The 12,982-nt window shown below is 42.7% G+C and overlaps 2 protein-coding genes across 6 annotated transcripts in view; one reads left to right on the forward strand and one right to left on the reverse strand.

Annotated features, from left to right (window-relative positions):
- Positions 1-1,678: 1,678 nt before the first annotated feature.
- ATP5PF (ATP synthase peripheral stalk subunit F6) lies at positions 1,679-9,223 on the reverse strand. Of its 3 annotated transcripts, none has more exons than XM_082460658.1 (4): positions 9,088-9,223; positions 4,892-5,068; positions 2,307-2,431; positions 1,679-1,807 (listed from the first exon to the last, which is right to left on the reverse strand). In XM_082460658.1, the coding sequence occupies exons 2-4, from the start codon at positions 5,053-5,055 to the stop codon at positions 1,770-1,772; spliced, it is 327 nt and encodes a 108-aa protein (XP_082316784.1). In that variant the 5' UTR covers positions 5,056-5,068; positions 9,088-9,223; the 3' UTR covers positions 1,679-1,769. The 3 variants fall into 3 exon arrangements, with proteins under 3 accessions (XP_082316784.1, XP_082316782.1, XP_082316783.1); XM_082460656.1 differs by lacking the exon at positions 9,088-9,223 and adding an exon at positions 8,960-9,086; XM_082460657.1 differs by lacking the exon at positions 9,088-9,223 and adding an exon at positions 8,766-8,986.
- The window catches only part of GABPA (GA binding protein transcription factor subunit alpha), a 38,521-nt gene continuing 34,687 nt past the window's right edge, over positions 9,149-12,982 (forward strand). Inside the window, exon 1 of one of the 3 annotated variants that reach the window (XM_082460490.1) lies at positions 9,149-9,169. The gene's annotated coding sequence lies outside the window, so the exon portion shown is untranslated. Of the gene's footprint in view, positions 9,170-9,542; positions 9,683-12,982 lie in introns of those variants that run through there. The other 2 variants (XM_082460488.1, XM_082460489.1) reach the window with 2 other exon arrangements.

The raw sequence follows: 12,982 nt of genomic DNA on the forward strand, positions 1-12,982 counted from the left end.
TTGTAATAACATATAAGGTGGTCCCAAATGGTAAGTGCAGGACCACTTTCTTGTAGGCTGAAGTAACAGTTAAAGGCTGGAGTTTGCAAGTTTGGGGCAGCCTCACCAGAAAGTTGAAGGGGCTACGAGGAAGATGGGGCAATGGTTAACATCCATGACTCAAAGCACCACTACAGCATTCAGCTGGAAAAAACAGAGCACTTCTCTGGTCAAAATTTAGCTAAATGCATAGCCCTAAGATGTAGGGCATTAAGAGTAGGATGCTTAACACAGTATTTTTGCAGAAAGCCACAAATAGAGTCCTTCTGTTTACATAATAAAGACATTGGGATGTTCAAGCAAACTCCAAGTAGTTGCGAGACAGACAAAAAAAAGTTAATGAAGATAATAGGTGTGAGATTATAAAAAGTAAAATTCAACTAAACTCTGAATGGGGGAGGGAAACATGCACGGAAAGGGTCAGCCCCATCTCCACCTAGACTGGCAGGGTCGCTGTTGACCCCAGGCTGCTTGCCTGCCACAGGAGGGTGGAGTAGAGCCACTTCAGGGGAGGGGAGGTTAGACAAAGGAACAGATCAATGAGGCTTCCTTGGTTACCTTTAATGGTGCCATAATGAAACACTGAATTTTGTTTCAACGTCTACAACTATTTAAAAGTTGTCCAACTGACCTGTCATTGCTTAGCTTCATTTGAAGAAAATTGGGCAGTTTCTTCCTACTACTTTACCTTCCCCAATTCAATCTCTTCACATCTTACTAATCACACCTATACCATCAGGAAATATTTGTGGATCTTTTGAAAAAGGTATTCCTCACCAGGTTGAGACTTCAGCTAGTATGGCATGCCCTGGTAAAAATCTATTTCTCTTTTGAAGTGAGCTAACCTCATAAGAAAGGCTATATTTTTGACTTCACATTTTTAAAGAAAATCTCTAAAGCTTTACTAAAGACAGGTATTTACTGACACAAGTCAGAGAGACTGTCAGATAGAAAAAGGCACAGCTGTTTTTCCTGTTTTTAAAAAAAAAATAATTAAAAATAGAACCATCTACTCTCTGAAATTTTGATGTGCTTGCTCTGCCACTTCTCTGGCACATCATACCTGCTGGATCTTCCATCAGCTGGGCAAACAACACCATACAGCTGAATATTTTAAAGGAAATTCCTTTGTAGAACCCTCCCCTCCCCGGCTCCCAGCTCCCCCTGATCTGTCCATATAGCCCCATAATAGACACTGTGATCATTACACTGCAAGGGAAGAGGAGGGACCTGAGTTACTGGGATAATAAAAGCATTTAACATACAAGGAGATGGAAGTTAAAACACAGTGGATGTTCCTGGACATATTCACAGTCACACTTGAGTTTCCTGAAAAAGCTATGATAAAGGATTTATGAACCATTTCTTCATATTCTGGGAACGGGTAGAACATTCTCCACAGCAAACATTCCTGAAGTCAGGGTGGCTCCCCTCAGTGAGTCTCCGCAGCAAAAAGGACACCCCTGCACTCAGAAGAATCTGGCAAGTTATGCGCAAGTGGTACCCAATTAATCCAAGGTCTCCATCTGCTTTGATATAACCAAACGGGAGGATCTAAAAACACAGAATTCAATACACTCAAGTGTACACCCAACACCACCAAATAATTTATTTGAAATCAGAATTAAAAGAACATATGACAGTTGTGAAATGTATGTTTATTCTGTTACTTCTGATCAGTTGTACAACTAATCTAGGACAAATTACCAGATAAATTTTACATTATTTCTTCAGGACTGTGGTTTGTCGACGACTTCAAACTTGGGATCTAAGAGGAAAAAAAGGTTCAAGCTTAGCCATACTGCAATAAAGTGCATCTTCTAGAAAGTTTTAATATTTAACTCATCAATCTTCTGATTTTTTAAAGAAACATCTACATGGAAATATAACAACTACTTAAGATTTATTCAGGACTTACAGTGAGCCAGGCTCTCTATGTCATTTAACTACAACCATCATTATAAGGAAAACAGCATAATTCTCCCCAAATGTCAGATGAGAAAGAGGGACCAATTAACTATCCAGAATCACATAGCTCATAAGTGATATTGTCAGGAGTTTGATTTTAAATCCCTGCCATTTAACCTCTATGCTATGTGATCTCCTACTCCAATGGCATTTATCCCAGAGCTTCCCAGCACATGTCACTGTTCTAATAAATTCACATGTAATTGTCACTTAATCCTCTACAAAACCCAAGTAAGTATAAATATTCTCCACTTAAAATGATCTCCCACAACAATGAATCTGTGATTAAAAAGACTTACCTTCAAATGTGAAGTCAGGGAACGTATTCATGTCTGCTTTACCATACATTTGCTTAAGCTTAAAAAGCTCCCTGTCTAGATCTTGCTGATACTCTGGGCCAGCATCAACAGGTCCTCCAGATGTCCTGTTGTGTAAACGACCAAGTAAAAACAGATTTTAAGCATTAGTTTACAAAAACAAAATTAAGTTTCACAGATCTTCTAAATGTAGGGAAAAGCAGACTTCTCTGAAAGATAATAAGCATTTCCACTTGAATTTCAGCTCAAACTATTTTAACTATTACGAGGTTTCACATAAATGAAGTAACTTCAAACAAACCTCTAACATTCAAGGTCTGTCAGTATCAAGGACAGTTATTAAAAGTCAGAACCTCTCAGGGTCTAGGCAGCAATACAGTATAATGGCCAAGTCTGCGGGCTCTGGGACTGCTTCCATTTCAGCGTCAGCTCTACAATTTAGTCACTGTGTGAACTAGAGCAAACCGTGTGAACTAAACTCTACACCTACAACTCGAAGTCTTACCTGACGGCGGCGCTGAAAGAATGAGAGCTTGTGTACATGTACCACTCGGCATAGTGCCTGGCACACAGTGAGCACTCAGTTATCTACTATCACTATGATTTAAATCAACCACCACTGGACGGCGTTCAAAAACTTTAAGTCTCTATAATAGGGGCCTAACAAAGAAGCAAATTACTTCCTACCCCCAGAGGTTTTGCCATTTAGAAGAAAAAAATAACATGTTTATAAACAATTATGCTGTAAGGGAGTTAGGTGATAACCTACAAAGACACAGTTTAACAAAAAGCTACTTGAATTGAGGGATCACTTTTGCTAAGCTAAACAGGGAAATTTCATTTTAAAAAGGTGGCCTTTGTGACAAACCATGCATTTGGGTCAGATTTTAATTTGAGACATTCTAAGACTGAAAAAGCAAGGATGAGGAGGTGGTAAAGCACTGGCTGTATGTGGGGAACACTCAGCAGCCTAGATGGAAAAGCCAGCAGGACCCAGATCGCAGGAGGCCGAGAATGTTAAGCCTGGGAGTTTGTATTTTGTTTGCTAAGCAGTAAAATGACAAAATTAGAGCTGTGCTTTGGAAAGATAAATATAGCATCATGGACCAGCAGTGGGCCAATTAGATCTAATTATTTGCACAAATTCTGTTTGTCATAATGTTACTGCCCACTTATCAATGAACAATATAATAAAAAAATTTATAAGTGAAAATTCTATCAAGGTTAATATTTTCACCCATGCCTATGATAAAAACATAGGATCTTATTTATGCTACAGAATTTCCACAAAAAATACTGAGCCAGCTCTAACTTAAGAACTTGTTAATGATGTTTCTTGTTATGGACCCAATTTTCTTCTACATCAGCATGTGCAATAGAACCTTCTGTGATAATAGAAATGCTCTATATATGTGCTGTCTAATACGGTAACCACTAGCCATATCTGGTATTGAGCACTAGAAATGTGGCTAAGGCAACTGAGGAACTGAATTTTTATTTACACTTCATTAGAATTTGAATAGTCACATGTGATTAATAGCTACAGAGACATACAGTTCAGTTCTAGACAGAGCCTTCAACCAGATACTTTGATGACTGTTGTCCAGCTCTGGGACCCACAAGCTTTTAGAAACATTCACTCTTCCAAGCCGCCTTCCAAAATGCACCAACTAGAAAGGAGCACTCCTTCCTATGAGTTCTCCAAACACTGAATGTGTCACTTATCTTAGCATCTAACCTATTTAAACTTATATTGTATTTACTTGCTTAGAAACCTTCTACCCCATCAGACTTTAAGAATATTGTGGAAATGCAAAGTGGCTTCTTTCTTTGTAGCCCACCACTGTTAATAGTCCAGTGCTTTGCACATGGTAGACAACTAAATAAAACAAAACTCTGAATTGATCTGTATCACTTTTCCAAAGATTTGGGCGTTGAACTTGATGCTGACTAAGGTCATCATTCATCTCCAAAACTGTGTGGTTCCATTATTATGTTTCTCCTGGACTTGCTTTATGCCATAAAGCAGGAGTCTTTTGATAGTCCCAGAAATATATAAATATGGAAGTAGCATTAAAGAAAAAATGCTGTGTCTATACATTTCCCCCAAATCATGATGTCACAGAAAGGGTACTGAATTGAGAGTTAGAATATTTTGATTATGTTTTCCCCACAATTAGTTTTATGACCTTAGGCTAATCAATGTCTAAGGGGCTTAGTTTTCTCAAATATGGTTCCTAAATGATTTCTAAGATCCCATGTACTTGTATGAATTGATTCCAGTTTACAATAAATGACATTATAGTAGGGATATATCTAAAATGGCACTAGATTTAATGGGATTCTCCCTTGGAACCCATATAAGGAAGATAAAATTTGGGACTTAAAAAAAAAAATCAAGATTCTCATCTTCTTTTTTGGAGCAGGTAATGAACCTTTATGACAGAGATCAGCTCAGTGAAGGTCTTAGACACTTTCAAACGCCAAGTAAATTTTTATTACCATCTCAAAACTTACATACTTTGAATATTCACACTTACACCACGGTTGATTATCTACCCACTTACTGTCGCTTAGTTCTATATTCTCTAATCTTGTCCACGAAGAGTTTCTGTACAGGATCAAGTTCCTTATTAAATGCCACTGCTGTAAAACCGATGTTCCTCCTCAAAGAGACCGAGACTGCAGACTGAATGACAGAGGTCAACCTGAAGAGCCTCTGAAGAATCATGGTGATTCTGTTACTGGAAACAAGCACCAGAATGTGAAGATACTTTAAAATAGATATAATTGTAAAACACCTGTTAATGTGTTATAGTGGGCATCTAATTCTACTAATTGCTACAGAACTTAAATCATACCAGAACTCAGTAAACACTAAGAACAGTCACCTGACCATAGCTCCCTTCCCCTCTCTATGCCGCACTGCAAGTTTTTTGCTTCTTAACCAAAAGGCCCCGGGACCTAGCAGCAGTTAGGAACCACTCAGGCCTGCGTGCGGCTCCACTAAGGTTAGACGCAGAAAGAAAGCCCAGAATCTGGGATGGGGTGTTTTCTTCTCCATGAATTTATTACTCTTGGCTGCCCACCCTCAGCAGAAAAAGAATAATACTGATCCCCAAATTAACGTACCAGGTTTCCCTCTCTCAAAAGGCAAAAAGGGAGCTGTGCAGGGAGACTAGAGACAGTTGCCTCAGTTTCTACTTCCCGGGCCCACAGGGAAAGAAACTGCTCTGCTTGTTACAACTGCAGGATTCTAGACATTCAAGGACACTGTAAAAACCAAATCTAAGTCCAAAAGAACCAGCAAGGAAAAACAGCAACTAGTCCAAGGGAGCCCACCAACAAGAGAGGGAAAATCAAGCAGTACAATCTAATTAGTGAAATAGAATTTGTGAAGGAGAAAAAAGTCTGAACTTTTAAAATAAGGACTTAAATACTTCGAAGCCCTTAGACTTCCTCAAGCTAAAATACATGGTTATCTAACTAAAAAATTACAGTATATAAATTAGAGGATGATCTCAGTTGAGACCTCATTTAGTGTCCTGAAAAGATCAAACGCAAAAAAAAAAAAAAAAAATTGTATGCAAACAGAAATTCCAAAAGAAAAGAAACAAATAAGGAGACCATAAATAATTAGAAGAGGGCTTCCCTGGTGGCGCAGTGGTTGGGAGTCTGCCTGCCAATGCAGGGGACGCGGGTTCGGGCCCTGGTCTAGGAAGATCCCACATGTCGCGGAGCAACTAGGCCCGTGTGCCACAACTACTGAGCCTGCGCGTCTGGAGCCTGTGCTCCGCAACAAGAGAGGCCGCGACAGTGAGAGGCCCGCGCACCGCGATGAAGAGTGGCCCCCGCTCGCCGCAACTGGAGAAAGCCCTCGCACAGAAACGAAGACCCAACACAGGCAAATATAAATTAATTAATTAATTAATTAATTTAAAAAAATAATAATTAGAAGAAACTGAAAGGGCTTACCAAACCCTTCTGGGATGATGATAAAGGTTCACACCTCAATATAGCCTGGTAAAATTTCTGAACCTTAAAGTGAAAACCCAACATGCTAACGTGATTCTCATGCCCCCCCCCCAAATTACCTAACAACAACAATAACAATAAGCATCATCTCACTGACACTGGACTACTATTAAATTATAATACTACTGCTCAAAGTGTGGTCTGGGGACCAGCGGTAGTATTGTCTTACTGGTCTACAGTAATACCAAAACTGGCAATAAGCATTTAGAAACGTTTACAGCAAATTGACAGAGTAATTCATATCTGTTGAATTTAATAATACAAAAAAGAGTTCATATTTTGTGTGTCTTCATTATTTTGTTTTTCATCTACTAATTTTTCCAGTAATTCATTTTTACTGTATTCTTCAAAAATATCCACAAGGGTTGAGGGGAAAATGGCCCTTTACTAATGAGAGTTGGAAAGCACTAAGCTAGACGACAGTGGAGTAGCACAGCAGTTATCAAATACAGGCGGCGGTATCCCCCGGGGGATATCTGGCAATGTCTGAAGACATTTTTGGTTGTCTTGATAGCAGCGAGTGTTACTGGCCTCTAGTGGATAAAAACCAGATGCTGCCAAACATCCTACAACAACAACAACCATAACAATAGCCTGCCCACAACAAAGAAACATCTGGTCGAAAATGTCAATAGTGCAAAGGTTGAGAAGCCCTGAAATTGCACATAAAAACCACCAAAAGAGGGCTTCCCTGGTGGCGCAGTGGTTGAGAATCTGCCTGCCAATGCAGGGGACACAGGTTCGAGCCCTGGTCTGGGAAGATCCCACATGCCGCGGAGCAACTAGGCCCGTGAGCCACAATTGCTGAGCCTGCGCGTCTGGAGCCTGTGCTCCGCAACAAGAGAGGCCGCGACACTGAGAGGCCCGCGCACCGCGATGAAGAGTGGCCCCCGCTCACCGCAACTAGAGAAAGCCCTCGCACAGAAACGAAGACCCAACACAGCCATAAATAAATAAATAAAAGTATTGTTATTTAAAAAACAAACAAAACACCAAAAGAAATCCTACAATCAACCAAATATCCTTCACCTGCCAGCATGAAAGAAAACTATTTGAAGAAATTAAAGATTTCATCATACATCACTCTTATACCTCATCAGAGGGGAAAAGGGGGGGGGGAGGGGAGACTCCAAGCAAACAACAAATGACCTTAAGGTGCCACTTAATAGCATTCTCATTTTACACACACAGAAACTGAGGCTTAGCGGTAAGTACCTGATCCCAGGTTACACAGTAGAATCTGACAGGACACAAACATATTTTTCAAATTGTGCAATTCAGTGTATGTTTTCCCTTTTGGCAACGTAAAGACACACAACACTCTGCAATGTGGTCACCTAACACTTGTTCAGCCCTAGGTATTTTGCAAAGTACTTCTAGACATATTCTCTCCTTGTACCGTTATGGCAATACTGTGGAGAAACAGAGAAAGGTGTTCTTATCCCTCCTTTAAGATATGAAAATGTTTAAGAAAAGTGATTATTCATATTCCCACAGTTAATTTGCTCTAAGTCTAACATTGCAAAGATCATGTTACTCCTACTGCAACACGGGTAAAACCCATTTTCATTTTTTCTATTTCTATCATCTAAGTACGAATGATTCCCAAATCACACCTCTAATTTTGGTCTTTTTCCTTAACTCCAAACCTATACATTCGACAGCTCTCATCCTTTCCTAAGTCCTACCGGGCCCTCAAATTCAACTTATCTAAAAAATGAACACATAATCTCACTATCAAAACTTGCTCCTTTTCCTTTATTCCGTTTCATTTTTTCCCCCCACTGATTAAATATCTAGTGAGAAAGATACATGTTATTACACAAATAGGTATAAAATACCAACTATGATTAAGTTCTCTATTCGAGTACTATGAGGGGCCACGCCAGCCTATGATTGGGATTTGACACACTCAGAAAGACTGGGGAAGGCAACAGGAAGAAAAGGGTACAGCGTAAGAGGCGGCTTTGTGCTGAGAGGGAGCACGGTTCTCCCGTTTACAGTGATGACTGACCAGCCTCTGGCTGCGTATTCGGCGCACGTTCATTGCTCAAGTCAATCCACAACTCGCCTGACTTAACCGGCTCTCTTTTTCCCTCCTGGAATCCGTGATGTAAAACAAAGCTGCTTAACCAAGTTTTAGCACCACCAACATTTTTAGGTGGGTTGTAAACTTTCAAAATTACCATCACCCTTTCCCCTCTTACGTTCTACTTTTACATGCTGTAGTTCAGAACAATCGCCCGCGCGCCAGAGCTGAGCAGGCCTGGCTGCAGACCGGCCCCGCGGGCATGACCTTGGCTGCCCCAGCCGGGCGGCGGGTCCATGAAGCGCCGGCGCCCCTGCCTCCCGCGCCACCCTGAGCGTCAGGCTGGCCCTGAGAGCGGTATTATTAGGGCTACCTACTGAGTCTACCGCAAACTTCAAGGCCTAAAGACGCCGAGGTCAGCAATGACTCCGGGCCAGGTCGTGAAGGTGTCCTGGATACAGGCTGCTCTCTCTTCCAGAAGGGCAGAGGTGATAGGCATCCCAGACCTCGTGAAGAAACCCAGAATCCTCGTCCCTAGAGGCCAAGTGAGTCCAGTTACCCTCCCAGTCACCTTGCACTCGGTCCCGAGCTGCCAGAGCCACCGCCGCCGCCGTTTTACTTCCGGCCCTGGCTCCGCCCCCCCGCCTACCCGCCATCGCAATGCATTATGGGCCGCCGTTTCAGTCGGTCGACACTCACCGGACAGGAAGCGTCTCGGAGACAGTCGGCGACCGGACGGCTCTAGGTGAGACAGACGCCAAACAGGAGGAGGAAGTGGAGGGTAAGTGCTTCCGGGTCTCCTGGCGACGCCTCCGCCATCTTTCCTTCTCCCAAGTTGACCTGCTCTCTTCTTCCCTCTCGGAAACCTTGTTATGTACGCATGCGCACTTGGACTGGCCTTTCCCCTAGTTCAATCCCCACCGCCCCGAGTCAGCGTCCTCTTCCTTGGTGTGGTTGAGGTGTACGACTGTGCAGGCAAAGTGACAGAGTGTAAAACAAAGCGGATTGGGGCGTTGGGCTCCCTTGTGCCTCGTGAGCCGCCGTTGCCTCGGGCGTTCGTTTCGCGCAACCTGCTGGGAGTTGTAGTCCCGGACCCGGGGGTGCCTGGGAGGCGGGAGGGGGGGTTGGAGTTTCTCTGCGCCGTTTTCGCGGGAAGGGCCCAGGGGCCTCTCACTTCGAGTCGCTGGAGCTGCGGGTCTTACCGGGAGAGACGCTGCACGTGGAGCCCGCGCCGCTGCGGTTTTCAGCCGGCTCTGGACTGCGGGCGGGGGCGACGGGGCCGAATCCGGAGCGGGTGAGTGCGGCCGCTGGGGAGGAGGGGAGCGCGGGTCCGCGCGGGCCGGCTTCGTTCCGGGGCCTTCTCCCCCACAGCAGCCCCCCCGCGGCCGCCTCTGTGTTTTGTTTCCGCTGGTCCCCGGCGCTGTGACTCCCATTTCCGTTCGTGGAGACTTGAGGGAGCCGGGTGGGGAGGGGCGGGGGAGGCTGTGTGGGGAGCGGAGGGGAGGGGCGGGGGGCGCGCGGCGCGGGGCTCTGCTAAGCCGCGCGCCCTCGGGGCCCCGGTCGTTCGTGTCACCCTTCGCCGCCCCCTTCCCTCACTGTCCCCTGCTCGACTGTCCGCCGTGGTCCGCATTCGCCGCGGTTGGGATCTCATCCTGACGCCCCGGGGATTTCAGAGGAACATGCAAAACCAGCCTCCTTGCCAACTCAGCGATTCGCTTTCACTTTGTATCCAGTTGTCTTTCTAGAATTCTTACAGTTGCATCAAAGCCATCTATTAATGTATATGGTGTCCGTTGGGTTTCTTTTAAAAACGAGGAAGTGTGAGGCAAGGGGAAAATGATGAGATAATGTAGCTTGTCAGCTTTTTTAGTTTTTGTGGACTGGAAGATACGCCCGCGCGTGTTTGTATTTAGGAACCCTAGTTTGATTAGGTTACGGCAGAGGGGACAACGCCTAATGTTGACCTGCAAGATGACGAGTAGTGATTTGGAAATACACGCAGTAGGTCTGAGTCGTGAGAGGAGCAAAGTTTTAGAAAGGTCCACTTAAGCAAAGTGAAGAACTTGACAGTGATAACGTTTTTAGGTACTTTGTTGTCTTAAATATCAAAAGAAACTGGTCAACTCGTTCGGAACTGCTTTAAGGGAATAATAATCTCTCTCTCTTAGGGTTTGATCCAAGCTTATTTTTAAACATATTCTGACACTAGGTGGACTTAAGCAGTTTTTACGTGGATTGCGTCTACAGGACCAATGCCATGAGGGGTGTATAGTCTTGAAATAAGAAAATAATGAGCTAGGTGTTTCGTTGAGGCAAGTCATGAGAGCATGTGGAGGCTGAATACTAAATTAAAACTGTTGACTTTAATCTCCCTCCAACTTTTATTTATGAAACTTCAAGTTTACAGGAAAATTGAAAAAATTATACAGTGAAATTATGCAAGGAACACCTTCACCCCCAGGGTCACCAAGTGTTAACCTTTCTCCATTCTTGCTTTCTTTCTCCATGTGTATACACACAGATGTATGTGTGTTACTTTTTCTTAGTTATTGACTTTATCTTTAAAAAACAAAAATGTCTTTTAATTTACTCAGGATATTTAACAGTATTTTTTAGCTTGAGAAAATGTGCAGTTATCTGGCAGGTATTCCCAGATTGCACTTGTATTTATGTATCCTTTATTTATTTATTGTCCTTTACTGGGAAAAATTGGCCTAAACTCTGTAAACTAATAATGTGTTCCAGTGAAGAATAATCCTCAAATTGTATCTGTGGCTCTAAAAGAGAATGATAAACATAACTGTATTTTAAAGAATAGTAGCCTTTCCTGGAATTGTTAGTTAAATATAAATTTAGTTTGTATTCATTTTATGCAGTGTTCTGAACCCAGGTTAGATTTAATCTAGGAGAAACCAGGGTGTCAAGGGGCACCTTTTCCTAGGGGGAAGGGCTCCAAGTAATGCTCTCTTCTCCATTTTCTTACGTATTGATATAGAATCCTGGGGAATTGTTTCCAGAAAAAGAGCTAAGACCCACTCAAGCAGTGATATCAAAGATTTGGACAGTTTCCCAAATCTCTCCATTGCTTCTTTAGCTTAAATTTAGAGAATTGAGAAAGAGGAAGATCAGTTCAGGGACTGTAAGTAACATGATTTTTTCCAAAAGTATATTGGATTCATTTTTTTTCTTTATTTAGCACCTTCTAGAGACTGATCTATGACTTTTTTGGAAGATCACAGGGTAAATTTCTTAACAGTCCTCTGTCTTAGTGCTTATACCAAAGGTGTCCCTGCTGATAAGCCCTCAGGGCCATTTCTAAGCTTCTGGTTGTTACCAGAAAACTGGGTTCATCTCTTGGTGGGTGGCAAGACAAAAGACACAACCAAGCCAAAGATCAGAAGAAGGAAGGGTCTACTACTTGCAGCAAGGAGAATACCAGGATCTTCCCAAAGCGGTGTCCTGAACAGCAAAATTGAAGCCCTTTTAAGCTAAGGGTACTTGCATATTCATGAAGGGTCTTGGGTGGTGCATGCCAATTCATGAAGGGGCTTCAGCGGGAGAATTCAGCATAGAATTGGGGCAAAGGTTGATAGCATCCATGCTTTAGTTGACTGAAGTCACAAGGGTCAGAAAAGGTCAACATTATCATCCCTTAGGTTACAGTTGATCTGGTGGTTGAGCGCTAGAGGGGGGTTTAAATTCTGAAAAACAGCTTAAGAAAGTGCTTCAGGCTAATCTTTACCATGGAAACAGAACTGGGAGTCTTTATAACTGATTTGTTATCTTTGCTATTGTTACTCCTTAAGAGCATTATTACTGAGACCTGTTCAAGGGTAAGCATTGTGGCCAGGCTTAGATCCCCAAATGGCTTAGGCCAAAAATGGCTCCTCTTATGTCAAGAAAGCCATGCCTGGTCCTTCTTCTCTGGGTACCGCCTACCCTATCTGATTACAGTTACTTCTTCTTAGGCTTTCTGTTTTTCCAAAGTTCCTAGAAAATTCACTTGTTTTCTAATCTTTTTTTAAAAGTTGGTTATGGTGGTGGGAGTGGATGTCCTTGTAGGCCCTGAAAATATAACATAAATGATCCTTTTAAGTGCTGTCCTGCTATAAACCTTATTCTGTTTCTTACTTTTTTCTGTACAGTTTTTATGATTTTTGCGTGTATGTGTGTGTACATTATCTCCTTGTTTCTAACGGCTACTATAGTTCCATAGTGTGTGCTTCTTTCACATTTTCTTGTATCCGCAGTACTCTCTTACCATGGATACTTGTGTTGGCTTCAGCTTTCAGCTATCTCCAGCAAAGCTGCCCTTAACATCCTATTATCAATCATTGTGAGAATGTCTCTGGAATGCTTATCTAAGGGCAAGATTGCTGGGTCATAGGTATAAGCACTTTATTTGAGCAAGTGCTGCTACATTTTTCTCCAAAATAGTCCTGTCTGTACTCTATCAGTAGTCCTGTCTATACTCTATCAATAGTCCTGTCTATACTCTATCAGTAGTCCAGTCTATACTCTATGCCCCCATGTCCCTGCTGACTCTTTTCAGTATTCAACATTCTAGCTTTGCCATATATGCACAGTATAAAGT

Source organism: Balaenoptera physalus (genome assembly GCF_965194825.1).
Source record: "Balaenoptera physalus genome assembly, chromosome: 4".
NCBI lineage: Eukaryota > Metazoa > Chordata > Mammalia > Artiodactyla > Balaenopteridae > Balaenoptera > Balaenoptera physalus.

What these genes read in the sequence shown, in the direction of transcription:
- ATP5PF (XM_082460658.1), bottom strand. Translation starts at nt 5,055, where the DNA reads ATGATTCTTCAGAGGCTCTTCAGGTTGACCTCTGTCATTCAGTCTGCA. An exon ending in GAATATAGAACTAAGCGACA is followed by an intron (nt 2,432 to 4,891) that starts GTAAGTGGGTAG and finishes TTTACACAACAG; the next exon opens with GACATCTGGAGGACCTGTTG. An exon ending in CCCTGACTTCACATTTGAAG is followed by an intron (nt 1,808 to 2,306) that starts GTAAGTCTTTTT and finishes TTTTCCTCTTAG; the next exon opens with ATCCCAAGTTTGAAGTCGTC.